The following is a 13622-nucleotide window of genomic DNA, read 5'->3' as shown; positions in this document are numbered from 1 at the left end:
ATTAAAGGGTTTTTTGAGAAAATCCAATTTTTTGTTTAATTCAAATACGCTAAATTCACCGTGTGAAGGGGGAGGCGGTGTTTAGGGGTTTAACTCCCTCCCATGGAGATTTTTTCCATGTGAAATTTTCACCGTAGAATCGGGAAATTACTTGATCTTAATGTTAAAAAATAAGTGTTAACAAGCAAGTCAGAAATTTGGCTCGCCCCGGCGGAATTTAGTCTTAAATCACTCTAGGTTTGAGACATTTCATTTTACGATACTATACGACGTTTACGAATTGAAACTCATTTCTAATTGTAGATTTCGATTTGCAATTCAACTAACCTTTTGTATTAAAACTCTAAACTAACCATACAAAATACCTACATTGTCTTTAGAATGGGTTTTATTAAGAAGTGTAACTTAGCAAGTAAAGAATTTGAAACGAACAATTTTAACTTCAAAATTAATTTATCGAATACTAATTTTATTCATCGAAAGGTTGGACACTATGTAACAAGCTTTCACATCTCGTGATGGACCACAGAATTAGCAAAACAAAACCAAAATCTTATATCTTCTACGTTATTTCTAAAAATTTTGATTTAAAAAAATCCTTTATGTCATTACAAATGTTACGCTGATATGAAATATTCTTCAAGGAACCAATTTCAGCCTCAATTAATTTCTGTTCCTTTTTCTTCTTATTGCTCAGCATCACATTTAAAAAGGTTTTGATAAATTACACAAGGTCACATAATTTACATTTTTTAGAGGTGCAATGAATTTTAAACTTAATTTTAACTAATTTGAGTGATCTGAATCTTAATATGCAATTTTTCTATCTGCTTTTATTATTGAAATTACTTTTGAAAATATGAACAGTTCATAGAAAAGTACTGCAATTTTTGACAACATTTTCAAACAAAAACATAACATAATGTTTTAAATCAATTATTAACTTTCCTCAAGACATCAAGTAATTTAGAGTTCTGCGAAAAATATGTATGAAGTTTTCAATATGTTTACTTTTCCCCATTTGACGAATTTTTAATAATGCTTTTAACCGAATTGAATCTGATAAATTTTTAAAGCATAAATCTTATCGTTTGGCAGGTTTAAAAAAAAGTGAAATTAAATCAAGTTTTTTTTTCACTTTCTGCAGTAATGACAACAATACTTATGATATTTTTCCAAATTTTTAAAAACTGTTTAATTTCAAAGTTTTAGATCATGCATCATCATCATCAAAATATGATTCTTCAATTGAATGAAGTATAATATACAAAATCACATTAAGATTTTTTTTTAGTTGTAGGTTTGATAGTTAATCAGTTATCAATGATTGATTACGCTTAAAACCGATACATTTTTAAACTCTATATCACTAAAAATAAATGTGATAGTCCAAATTTGACAAAAGATTCCAGTTGAGGGCACTAAAATCTACCAAATATTAAAACATAAGCAACAAAATGCTTCTCCTTTAAATAAGTTTTTGTACACAAATAACACACGACGTATTACAGGACACGACACTTAACGTTTTTACTAACGGAAAAAGGAATTAAATTTACCTTTTTTGTCGACCGGTTTCGGGCTCGATGTTGCCCATCTACAGGACGATGTCCGACTGACTAGATGAAGGAAAAACACTAATACATGTTCATACTATCCAATAGTATTCGTCGAAGGGTGGTCGGGTTGTTGAAAACTTGGTTTGAGCAGGTTGAAAAGCGGTGATATGATTGGAGCCTCATCCTCGTTCATAAGTGGCCTTTCCGATGTAGTGATATACATGGATTCCCATGCGTTTAAATGTGACGCTTTGCGTACACATTTTTTGAACTTAACCTTTCCCCAATCTATGTGATGATTAAGTTCTGACGCGTGGGCAGCTACACTTGATTCGTTGCTCCTGTTGTTATCTACTGCGTTTTTGTGCTCTTTGATTCTGGTTCTGAATTTCCGTCTGGTTTGCCCAATATAGACGGCCGGGCAGTTTTGACATGGAATCTCATAAATTCCAGATCTCTCTTCCGGTAGCACTTTGTCTTTTAGAGAAACCAGTCGATCTTTCAAAGTGTTTGAACTTTTGTAAGCCACTTTCAGACCATGTTTAGAGAGAATCTTACAGATACTATTTGTCAGTGGTGGGTGGTACGGCAGGCTGACTCTTTGGGATTCATCTCTTTCTGGTTTGAATGTGGTTGCGTTGCTACGGAGCTTTTTTCTTTCGTGTTTTCGGAGGATTTTGCTGACGAATTCTTGATCGTATCCGTTTAATTCACCAGCCTGCAAGATTTTTTGCTTTTCTAGTTCGAATTCATGGCTCTCCATCGGTATGTTGTACAGACGGTGGGCCATCGAATGAAAGGCAGCTTGCTTTTGCGCTCCAAAATGGTTTGAATCAACCGTAATATAGCGATCTGTTGACGTGGGTTTACGGTAAATTCCGAATTTCACCGTGTTATCTTCTTTTCTAGAAATTAACAGGTCGAGGAATGGAAGTTTCCCATCAACTTCTTTTTCGACGGTAAATTTAATCGAACTATGCTGGTTGTTCAAAACCTCAAGCGTTTGCGGGAGATACCGTTCCTTTACGGTGGCGAAGATATCATCAACATAACGCCACCAAACACGAGGGAAAAGTTTCTCCCGTTTTTCGAGATCTGTTTCGAAGTCACTCATGAAGAGTTCAGCCAGTAGGGGGGATAATTTACTTCCCATGCTGAGGCCGAAGGTTTGCTTGTAGAATTTACCCCGAAACAAGAAGTAATTCTGATTCATACAAACCTCGGCTATGGTGACGTACGCTGCTATTTGGTTTGGGGGTGCGCGGCGTCGCTCCAGGTGTCTGCGAAGGCAGCGTGGTTGGTAGAAGAAATGCGGAAATATCCAGTTAAGCACGGCAAAAGTGTCCTCAACTCGGTTGACCTAGTGGAAAATTTGAAGGATTTCAAAGTGCGTCGAGGAGAGATTTTAGTCTCGTTTGATGTTTCCGCACTTTTTCCCAGCGTCCCCATTTCTGACGCCTTACGCAGCCTTCGCAGACACCTGGAGCGACGCCGCGCACCCCCAAACCAAATAGCAGCGTACGTCACCATAGCCGAGGTTTGTATGAATCAGAATTACTTCTTGTTTCGGGGTAAATTCTACAAGCAAACCTTCGGCCTCAGCATGGGAAGTAAATTATCCCCCCTACTGGCTGAACTCTTCATGAGTGACTTCGAAACAGATCTCGAAAAACGGGAGAAACTTTTCCCTCGTGTTTGGTGGCGTTATGTTGATGATATCTTCGCCACCGTAAAGGAACGGTATCTCCCGCAAACGCTTGAGGTTTTGAACAACCAGCATAGTTCGATTAAATTTACCGTCGAAAAAGAAGTTGATGGGAAACTTCCATTCCTCGACCTGTTAATTTCTAGAAAAGAAGATAACACGGTGAAATTCGGAATTTACCGTAAACCCACGTCAACAGATCGCTATATTACGGTTGATTCAAACCATTTTGGAGCGCAAAAGCAAGCTGCCTTTCATTCGATGGCCCACCGTCTGTACAACATACCGATGGAGAGCCATGAATTCGAACTAGAAAAGCAAAAAATCTTGCAGGCTGGTGAATTAAACGGATACGATCAAGAATTCGTCAGCAAAATCCTCCGAAAACACGAAAGAAAAAAGCTCCGTAGCAACGCAACCACATTCAAACCAGAAAGAGATGAATCCCAAAGAGTCAGCCTGCCGTACCACCCACCACTGACAAATAGTATCTGTAAGATTCTCTCTAAACATGGTCTGAAAGTGGCTTACAAAAGTTCAAACACTTTGAAAGATCGACTGGTTTCTCTAAAAGACAAAGTGCTACCGGAAGAGAGATCTGGAATTTATGAGATTCCATGTCAAAACTGCCCGGCCGTCTATATTGGGCAAACCAGACGGAAATTCAGAACCAGAATCAAAGAGCACAAAAACGCAGTAGATAACAACAGGAGCAACGAATCAAGTGTAGCTGCCCACGCGTCAGAACTTAATCATCACATAGATTGGGGAAAGGTTAAGTTCAAAAAATGTGTACGCAAAGCGTCACATTTAAACGCATGGGAATCCATGTATATCACTACATCGGAAAGGCCACTTATGAACGAGGATGAGGCTCCAATCATATCACCGCTTTTCAACCTGCTCAAACCAAGTTTTCAACAACCCGACCACCCTTCGACGAATACTATTGGATAGTATGAACATGTATTAGTGTTTTTCCTTCATCTAGTCAGTCGGACATCGTCCTGTAGATGGGCAACATCGAGCCCGAAACCGGTCGACAAAAAAGGTAAATTTAATTCCTTTTTCCGTTAGTAAAAACGTTAAGTGTCGTGTCCTGTAATACGTCGTGTGTTATTTGTGTAGCATAAGTTTTTACGTTTAGCACAACCAGTAAAATGAGTGAAGTTTTTGTATGATGGTAAGTCGTGTTTATTAAAAAAAAATCCTCCTTAAACGGTAAATAAAATATCTGTTTAATTCTCATATTTTATTTTAATTTGCAAATGAATTTACGAAATTTAAAGTAGATTTTTTTAATTTTTTCAATAAATTTAACCGAATTTTAAAGTCAAATTATTTAAATTTTGAGACATATTTTTGATAAATTTGTCTATGTTTTTCAATTCAGAGTTTAAAATTCATAACACTTAAGCGGGAATTTTTGATCAACCCTTCAATTAAATATGAAGAAAAGAAATGTAGGTACATCAATTATGATGAATATTTAATAACAACCCAAGCTCAAGGGCTAAAGCATTAAAAACGGAACTTCAATGCACTTTTTATGCGACATCTCCTTGAAGGCAATCATGGTGTCTGCTATGCTCATTCTAACGAACGAATAAGATTACATCTGGAACCTTCAGGAGAATTTCAAGCGATTTGTCAAATATTTCTGACATTTCTGCCATTTTTTTCGGATTGTCATTGGCAGAAAATTCATGGATACAGAGTACAAAACGACTGGAAAATATTATCACTATAATCGAATCTAAAATTCACCGGAATGTTTACCTTTCTCCATATTTTACGAAAAAGATGATTTTGAAAATCTGGTACCACGATTTTCAACCTAAGATGAGTTTTTGTAGTTTTGAACTAAGTTTTGAGTCAAGATCTTGATACTTGAGTCACCACAACTTAAATGACATTTTTATTGAAAAAAGGCTCTCAACCAAACTAAAACATTCAAAACCAGCTCCCGAAAACACCGGCTGATCAAATATTATTAACTATTCCCTCTCCTATATCTGGGAGTCACGTGCCAAAACAAAAGTGTTAAATCGGCTGGCATGCCCAGCTAATAAATATTTGTTATTTATTTGTTTTATTTAGTTTTTACCTACTAAATAATATATTATCCATAATCCTGACAGGAAATCGGTAAGTTTGATAAAAGATTCCTAAAATATATTCACCTTTAAAAAAATTAAGAATTCATAAATAAAAATTGTGTCTTTAATTCGCAGGCATCTAGTGATGATGTTCCATGGATTAACGCTCTGGGAAGAGGATAGTGATCGTCAGTATTGTGCCAATAAATTATTAAAATCATGTTAAACCCACCTGAATTTTGTTTATTATTTGCTGTTATTACACAAAATCGATAGACAATCGCCCACCAAGATCAATGAAAACTTGGAGGCTGTGTTTAATTTTTTTTTATCTTGCATGGCGACCGTCACAAATTGCTTCAACAAGTTTCAACATGCCCTTGTGGTTACGTTGCCCGGTTAATTACTCTCGTATAAACAACAATAAAATGCTCGACCAAGCACACCACCTTGGTGTCGAATAAGCACGAATTGCAAATTATTTCACAACAAACAGGACTGCGGGTAGTTAATTAAAAGGACCGTTCGAATATGTTTATCTGTGGTTTTTTGGGATCATTTTTTTCGTGTTCAATTCAAGCGAACCGGAATGGGAGAGGAAGTGTGGGTTACTATTTAATCTTGAATGAATAATTCAATTACTAAACAGCTCAACTCAATTCATTAATTGAAAAAGTGAGTGTTATAGGCGTAAACAAAAATTAGTTGAGTAACAATTTCCAGCAATTTGGTATCGTTGCAATCGCCTTTTCACTCAACATTTCGGTGAACAACAACGACGCCACAATTAGCAAGTGCCGAAGCCGGAATACCTACCCAGCTAATTCTAATTACTTTTCCGCGATGCGAAGGAAGGTTTCCAGCTGCAAAATTTATAGCACCGGATTTCGATCGCTCAAGAGCCGATTTTCTACCTCCTCCCGAGAGAGTCTTTTGATTACATATTTGTCTTTTGTATCGGGAAAAGAACCGAGGAAGTGCGCCCAAGCCCAAGTTCTGCTCATCGGTTTTCCCGGAACTGCTGGCTGATGGCGGCATGCGACGTGGAAAAACGGTGGGCGGGCGTCGAAAATGGTTTCCCCGGACGCCGGATTTCGCCGCTACGGAAGTTTAACTTTTCAAGTTCAATTATCGGCTTCGGCTTCGAGACGAGGAGAAGGATGACGATGCTTGTTCTTCACTCGTTTGTGTGCCGGCGAGGGAAATTATTCAACTGTTGCTTTCCCCCCTGTGTGCGTCTCCATCATTCGGTTTGGCGTCGAGGCTTTTGTTCCCGCAAGCTTTTCATGCATTGTTGAAACTTTTGCTCTGGGAATGGCAAACAATTTGTTATGATAAAAGCATTCTCCGATAGAGGGTGTTCGTACATATTCCGTCCGTACGTAGACATGCGGCGGGATTACTGAAAGGGCATTTGTATTGCGCCATTTTACATTGAATTTAATTGGATGACATGGGAGCTGTTTCCTGTGTGTTTTTATTCCAATTGATTGTGAATTACGAAGGAGAAGTTGGGAGAAAAAAAAATGGTTGAAGAGGCTCTGGGGAATAAAAGTTTTTCCTGGAATCCAACTGTGCAATAGTGAAAAGCTTCATAAATCAATTGGTTTTTTTGTTTTGAACTATGCAGATTTTTATTGGAACACAACATCAACTTAGTGTGCTCTTGACAATACGATTTGTTTCAATTTTCAATAAACTCACTCACAAATGATTCGAAGGACTGGAATGTTAACAACACTCATATCCAAGTTAGTTCAAATTGTGTGTACCATGAAAAATCAGTGCAAAATTTGAGATGATTTGGTTGATTACCGGATTAGCGCAATGCAATTCAATTTAAAACGGAAATTTGAATGGAAGAAAAATGTTTTCAATCAAAATTCATCCACGAAATAAAAATAATAAAAAAACACGGTTATCAAGGAAGTTTTCTTATTTGTCAAAATGAAAAACAGAAACTTTGCTGGATTTTAAAACAACGATTAGAGTGCACGATTTATTATTATTGAATTTTGATTCTCGATTGTCGATTGTCAACTAACGATTGTCGATTGTCGATTGTTGGTTATCGATTGTCGATTGTCAACTGTCGATTGTCGATTTTCGATTGCCAATTGTCGATTTTGATTTTCAATTGTCGATTGACGATTTTCTATTGTCGATTGTCTATTGTCGATTGTCTACTGTCGATGTTCGATTGTCGATTCTCGATTATCGATTGTCGATTTTCGATTGTCGATTGTCGATTGTCGATACTCGATTCTCGATTCTCGATTCTCGAGTTTCGATTCTCGATTCTCGATACTCGATTCTCGTTTCTCGATTCTCGATTCTCGATTCTCGATTCTCGATTTTCGATTCTCGATTCTCGATTCTCGATTCTCGATTCTCGATTCTCGATTCTCGATTCTCGATTCTCGATTCTCGATTCTCGATTCTGAATTCTCGATTTTAGATTTTCGTTTTTTGTTTCTCGATAATCGATTGACAATAATTATTAACAGTTGTCTATTATCGATTGTCGATTTTAAAATGTCGCTAGACGATTTTAGACTGTGAATTTTCGATTGTAGATTGTCAATTTTCGATTGTCGATTGCCGATTGCCGATTCTCGATTGTAGATTGTCGATTGTCGATTGTCGATTGTCAATTGTCAATTGTCGATTGTCGATTGTCGATTGTCGATTGTCGATTGTCGATTGTCGATTGTTGGTCATCGAATGTGAATGTTAATTGTCGATTGTCGATTGTCGATATTATATTATCGATTGTCGATTGACGAATGTCGATTGTCGATTGCCGATTGTCGACTGGCGATTGGAGATCTCGATTCTTGATTGTCGAATGACGATTGTCGATTGTCGATCGTCTATTGTGATTGTTAATTGTCGATTGTCGATTGTCGTTAGACAATTGTCGAATGTCAAATGTCGATTTTCGATGGTCGATTTTCGATTGCCAATTTTCGATTGTCGGTTTTCGATTGTCGATTGTTGATAGTCGATTTTCGACTGTCGATTGTCGATTGTAGATTTTCGATGGCCGGTTGTCGATTATCGATTGTCGATTTGACAATAACTAGAATCAGTTGTCGATAGTCGATTGTAGATTATCGATTGATGATTTTTGATTATCGATTGTCGATTATCAATTGTCGATTGTCGATTATCGATTGTCGATTGTCGATTGTCGATTGTTGATTGTCGATTGTCGATTGTCGATTGTTGATTGTCGATTGTCGATGGTCGATTGTCGAGCTCCGATTGTCAATTTTCGACTGGCGATTGTCGATTGTCGATTATCGATAGTCGGTTGTCGATTGTTGATAGTCGATTGTCGATTGTCGATTATCGATAATCGGTTGTCGATTGTTGATAGTCGATTGTCGATTGTTGATTGTCGATTGTCGATTGTCGATTGTCGATTGTCGATTGTCTATTGTCGATTGTCGATTGTCGATTGTCGATTGTCGATTGGCAATTATCGATTGTCGATTGTCGATTAGCGATTGTTGATTGTGAGTTGTCGAAATTCGATTGCCGATTATCAAGCATTTATCATCGATTGTCGATTGTCGATTGTCTATTAACGATTGTTGATTGTCGATTGTCGATTGTCGATTGTCGATTGTCGATTGTCGATTGTTGATTGTCGATTGTTGATTGTCGATTGTTAATTGTCGATTGTCGATTGTCGATTGTCGATTTTCGATTGTCGATTGTCGATTGTCGATTGTCGATTGTTGATTGTCGATTGTCGATGGTCGATTGTGGATGGTCGATTGTCGATTGTGGATTGTCGATTGTGGATTGTCGATTGTGGATTGTCGATTGTCGATGGTCGATTGTCGATGGTTGATAGTCGATTCTCGATTGTCGATTGTAGATTGTCGATTGTCGATTGTAGATTGTCGATGGTCGATTGTCGAGCTTCGATTGTCAATTTCCGACTGGCGATTGTCGATTGTCGATTATCGATAGTCGGATGTCGATTGTTGATAGTCGATTATCGATAATCGGTTGTCGATTGTTGATAGTCGATTGTCGATTGTTGATTGTCGATTGTCGATTGTCGATTGTCTATTGTCGATTGTCGATTGTCGATTGTCGATTGTCGATTGTCGATTGTCGATTGTCGATTGTTGATTGTCGATTGTCGATTGTCGATTGTCGATTGTCGATTTTCGATTTTCGATTTTCGATTTTCGATTTTCGATTTTCGATTTTCGATTTTCGATTTTCGATTTTCGATTTTCGATTTTCGATTTTCGATTTTCGATTTTCGATTTTCGATTTTCGATTTTCGATTTTCGATTTTCGATTTTCGATTTTCGATTGTCGGTTGTCGATTGTCGATTGTCGATAGTCGATTGTCGATCGTTGATTGTTGATTGTCGATTTCGATTATCGATTGTCGATTGTCGATTGTCGATTGTCGATTGTCGATTGTCGATTGTCGATTGTCGATTGTCGATTGTCGATTGTCGATTGTCGATTGTCGATTATCAATTGTCGATTGTCGATTGTCGATTGTCGATTGTCGATAGTCGGTTGTCGATTGTCGATTTTCGATTGTCGATAGTCGATTGTTGATTGTCAATTGTCGATTGTCGATTGTCGATTGTCGATTGTCGATTGGCGATTATCGATTGTCGATTGTCGATTGTCAATTGTCAATTGTCGATTGTCGATTGTCGATTGTCGATTGTACATTGTCGATTGTCGATTTTCGATTGTGAATTGCCGATTGTGGATTGTCGATTGTGGATTGTCGATATTCGATTGTCGATTGTCGATTGTCGATTGTCGATTGTCGATTTTCGATTGTTGATTGTCGATTAACGATTGTCGATTCTCGATTGTCGATTTTTGATTGTCGATTCTTGAATTTCGATTGTCGATATGAGTCGATTGTCGGTTGTCAATTTTCGATTGTCGATGAACGATTGTCGATTTTCAATTGTCGATTGTCGATTGTCGATTGTTGATTGTTGATTGCTGATTGTTGATTGTCGATTGTCGATTGTCTTTTTGTCGATTGCGATCGCCGATCGTCGATTTTTGACTGTCGATTGTCGATAGACGATTATCGATAGTCGATTGTCGATTGTCCATTTTCGATTGTCGATGAACGATTGTCAATTTTCGATGGTTGATTTGTCAATTGCCGATTGTCGATGAACGATTGTCAATTTTCGATGGTTGATTTGTCAATTGCCGATTGTCGATTATCGATTGTCGATTCTTGATTGTCGATTGTCGATTGTCGATTGTCGATTGTCGATTGTCGATTGTCGATTGTCGATTGTCGATTGTCGTTTATCGATTGTCGTTTGTCGATTGTCGATTGTCGATTGTCGATTGTCGATTGTCGATTGTCGATTGTCGATTGTCGATTGTCGATTGTCGATTGTCGATTGTCGATTGTCGATTGTCGATTGTCGATTGTCGATTGTCGATTGTCAATTGTGGATTGCCGATTGTGGATTGTCGATTGTGGATTGTCGATATTCGATTGTCGATTGTCGATTGGCGATTGTCGATTGTCGATTTTCGATTGTCGATTGTCGATTGTCGATTGTCGATTCTCGATTGTCGATTGTCGATTTTTGATTGTCGATTCTTGATTTTCGATTGTCGATATGTAGTCGATTGTCGATGAACGATTGTCGATTTTCAATTGTCGATTGTCGATTGTCGATTGTCGATTGTTGATTGTTGATTGCTGATTGTTGATTATCGATTGTCGATTGTCTTATTGTCGATTGTCGATCGCCGATCGTCGATTTTTGACTGTCGATTGTCGATAGACGATTATCGATAGTCGATTGTCGATTGTCCATTTTCGATTTTCGATGAACGATTGTCAATTTTCGATGGTTGATTTGTCAATTTTCGATGATTGATTTGTCAATTGCCGATTGTCGATTATCGATTGTCGATTGTCGATTGTCGATTGTCGATTGTCGATTGTCGATTGTCGATTGTCGATTGTCGATTGTCGTTTATCGATTGTCGATTGTCGATTGTCGTTTATCGATTGTCGTTTGTCGATTGTCGATTGTCGATTGTCGATTGTCGATTGTCGATTGTCGATTGTCGATTGTCGATTGTCGATTGTCGATTGTCGATTATCGATTGTTGATTGTCGATTGTCGATAGTCAATTGTCAATTGTCGATTGGCGGTTGTCGATTGTCCATTGTCGATTTTTCATTATCGATTGTAGATTGTAGATTGTCGATTGTCGATTGTCGATTATCGAGCTTCGATTGTCAATTGTCGATTGTCGATTTTAGATTGTCGATTATCGATAGTCGGTAGTCGATTATCGATTTTCGATTTTCGATTGTCGATTGTCGATTGGCGATTGTCGATTGTCGATTTTCGATTGTCGATTGTCGATTGTCGATTGTCGATTCTCGATTGTCGATTGTCGATTTTTGATTGTCGATTCTTGATTTTCGATTGTCGATATGTAGTCGATTGTCGATGAACGATTGTCGATTTTCAATTGTCGATTGTCGATTGTCGATTGTCGATTGTTGATTGTTGATTGCTGATTGTTGATTGTCGATTGTCGATTGTCTTATTGTCGATTGTCGATCGCCGATCGTCGATTTTTGACTGTCGATTGTCGATAGACGATTATCGATAGTCGATTGTCGATTGTCCATTTTCGATTTTCGATGAACGATTGTCAATTTTCGATGGTTGATTTGTCAATTTTCGATGATTGATTTGTCAATTGCCGATTGTCGATTATCGATTGTCGATTGTCGATTGTCGATTGTCGATTGTCGATTGTCGATTGTCGATTGTCGATTGTCGATTGTCGTTTATCGATTGTCGATTGTCGATTGTCGTTTATCGATTGTCGTTTGTCGATTGTCGATTGTCGATTGTCGATTGTCGATTGTCGATTGTCGATTGTCGATTGTCGATTGTCGATTGTCGATTGTCGATTATCGATTGTTGATTGTCGATTGTCGATAGTCAATTGTCAATTGTCGATTGGCGGTTGTCGATTGTCCATTGTCGATTTTTCATTATCGATTGTAGATTGTAGATTGTCGATTGTCGATTGTCGATTATCGAGCTTCGATTGTCAATTGTCGATTGTCGATTTTAGATTGTCGATTATCGATAGTCGGTAGTCGATTATCGATTTTCGATTGTCGATTGTCGATTGTCGGTTGTCGATTGTCGATTGTCGATTGTCAATCGTCGATGGTCGATTGTCGATTGTTGATTGTCGATTGTCTTTTGTCGATTGGCGATCGTCGATTGTCGATTGCGGATGGTCGATTGTTGATTGTCGATTGTTGATTATCGATGGTCGATTTTCGAATGTCAATCGTCGATTGTTGATCGTCGACAGTTGATTGTCGTTTGCTGATTGCCGATTGTCGATTGTCGATTGACGACTGTCGATTGTCGATTTTCGATTGTCGATTGTCGATTATCGATTGTCGTTTGTCGATTGTCGATTGTAGATTGTCGTCTTTCGGTTCTCGATTGAAGATTGTCGATTTTAGATTATCTTTTGACGATTCTCGATTGTCGATTGTAGATTGTCGATTGTCGACTGTCGGTTCTCGATTATCGATTGTTAATTTTCGATTATCTTTTGTCGATTCTACATTGTCGCTTCTCGACTGTCGATTGTCGTTTATCGATTGTCGATTGTCGGTTTTCGATTGTCGAATATCGACAGTCGATTTTCGACTGTCGATTGTCGATTGTCGATTTTCGATTTTCGATTTTCGATTTTCGAATTTCGATTTTCGGTTGTCGGTATTCGATTGTCGATTGTCGATAGTCGATTGTTGATTGTCGATTGTCGTTAGTCGGTTGTCGATTGTCGATTTTCGATTGTCGATTGTCGATTTTCGATTGTCGATTGTCGATTGTCGATTGTCGATTGTCGATTGTCGATTGTCGATTGTCGATTGTCGATTGTCGATTGTGGATTGTTGATTGTCGATTGTCGATTGTCGATTGTCGATTGTCGATTGTCGATTGTCGATTGTCGATTGTCCATTGTCGATTGTCGATTATCGATTGTCGATTGTAGGTTGTAGATTTTCGAATATCGAATATTGTCGATTGTCGTGTTTCGAATATCGATTGTCGATTTTTTATATTTAAATGTGGATACCCGATTGTTGATTGTTGATTGTCGATTGTCGATTGTCAATTGACGCTTGTCAATTTTCGATTGTCAATTTTCGATTGTCGATTGTCGATTGTCGAT

The 13622-nt window shown here is 38.0% G+C and overlaps 3 protein-coding genes across 3 annotated transcripts in view; 2 read left to right on the top strand and 1 right to left on the bottom strand.

The window, feature by feature from the left end:
* LOC129758051 (uncharacterized) overlaps window positions 1-13622 on the top strand; it is a 159116-nt gene that overhangs the window by 32385 nt on the left and 113109 nt on the right. The window lies entirely within an intron of this gene.
* On the bottom strand, window positions 1654-2712 carry LOC129752004 (uncharacterized). The gene has a single exon (XM_055747796.1). The coding sequence runs from the start codon at window positions 2710-2712 to the stop codon at window positions 1654-1656; it is 1059 nt and encodes a 352-aa protein (XP_055603771.1).
* Window positions 2869-4221, top strand: LOC129752003 (uncharacterized). The gene has a single exon (XM_055747795.1). The coding sequence runs from the start codon at window positions 2869-2871 to the stop codon at window positions 4219-4221; it is 1353 nt and encodes a 450-aa protein (XP_055603770.1).

This window comes from Uranotaenia lowii, chromosome 3 (genome assembly GCF_029784155.1).
Source record: "Uranotaenia lowii strain MFRU-FL chromosome 3, ASM2978415v1, whole genome shotgun sequence".
NCBI classification, from domain to species: domain Eukaryota; kingdom Metazoa; phylum Arthropoda; class Insecta; order Diptera; family Culicidae; genus Uranotaenia; species Uranotaenia lowii.
Note: the sequence above shows the minus strand (reverse complement) of the source record. Positions and strands in the feature narration are given on the sequence as shown.

Bases quoted from the DNA above. Each gene is read 5' to 3' on its own strand.
- LOC129752003 (XM_055747795.1), top strand. From the start codon at position 2,869: ATGCGGAAATATCCAGTTAAGCACGGCAAAAGTGTCCTCAACTCGGTT.
- LOC129752004 (XM_055747796.1), bottom strand. From the start codon at position 2,712: ATGGGAAGTAAATTATCCCCCCTACTGGCTGAACTCTTCATGAGTGAC.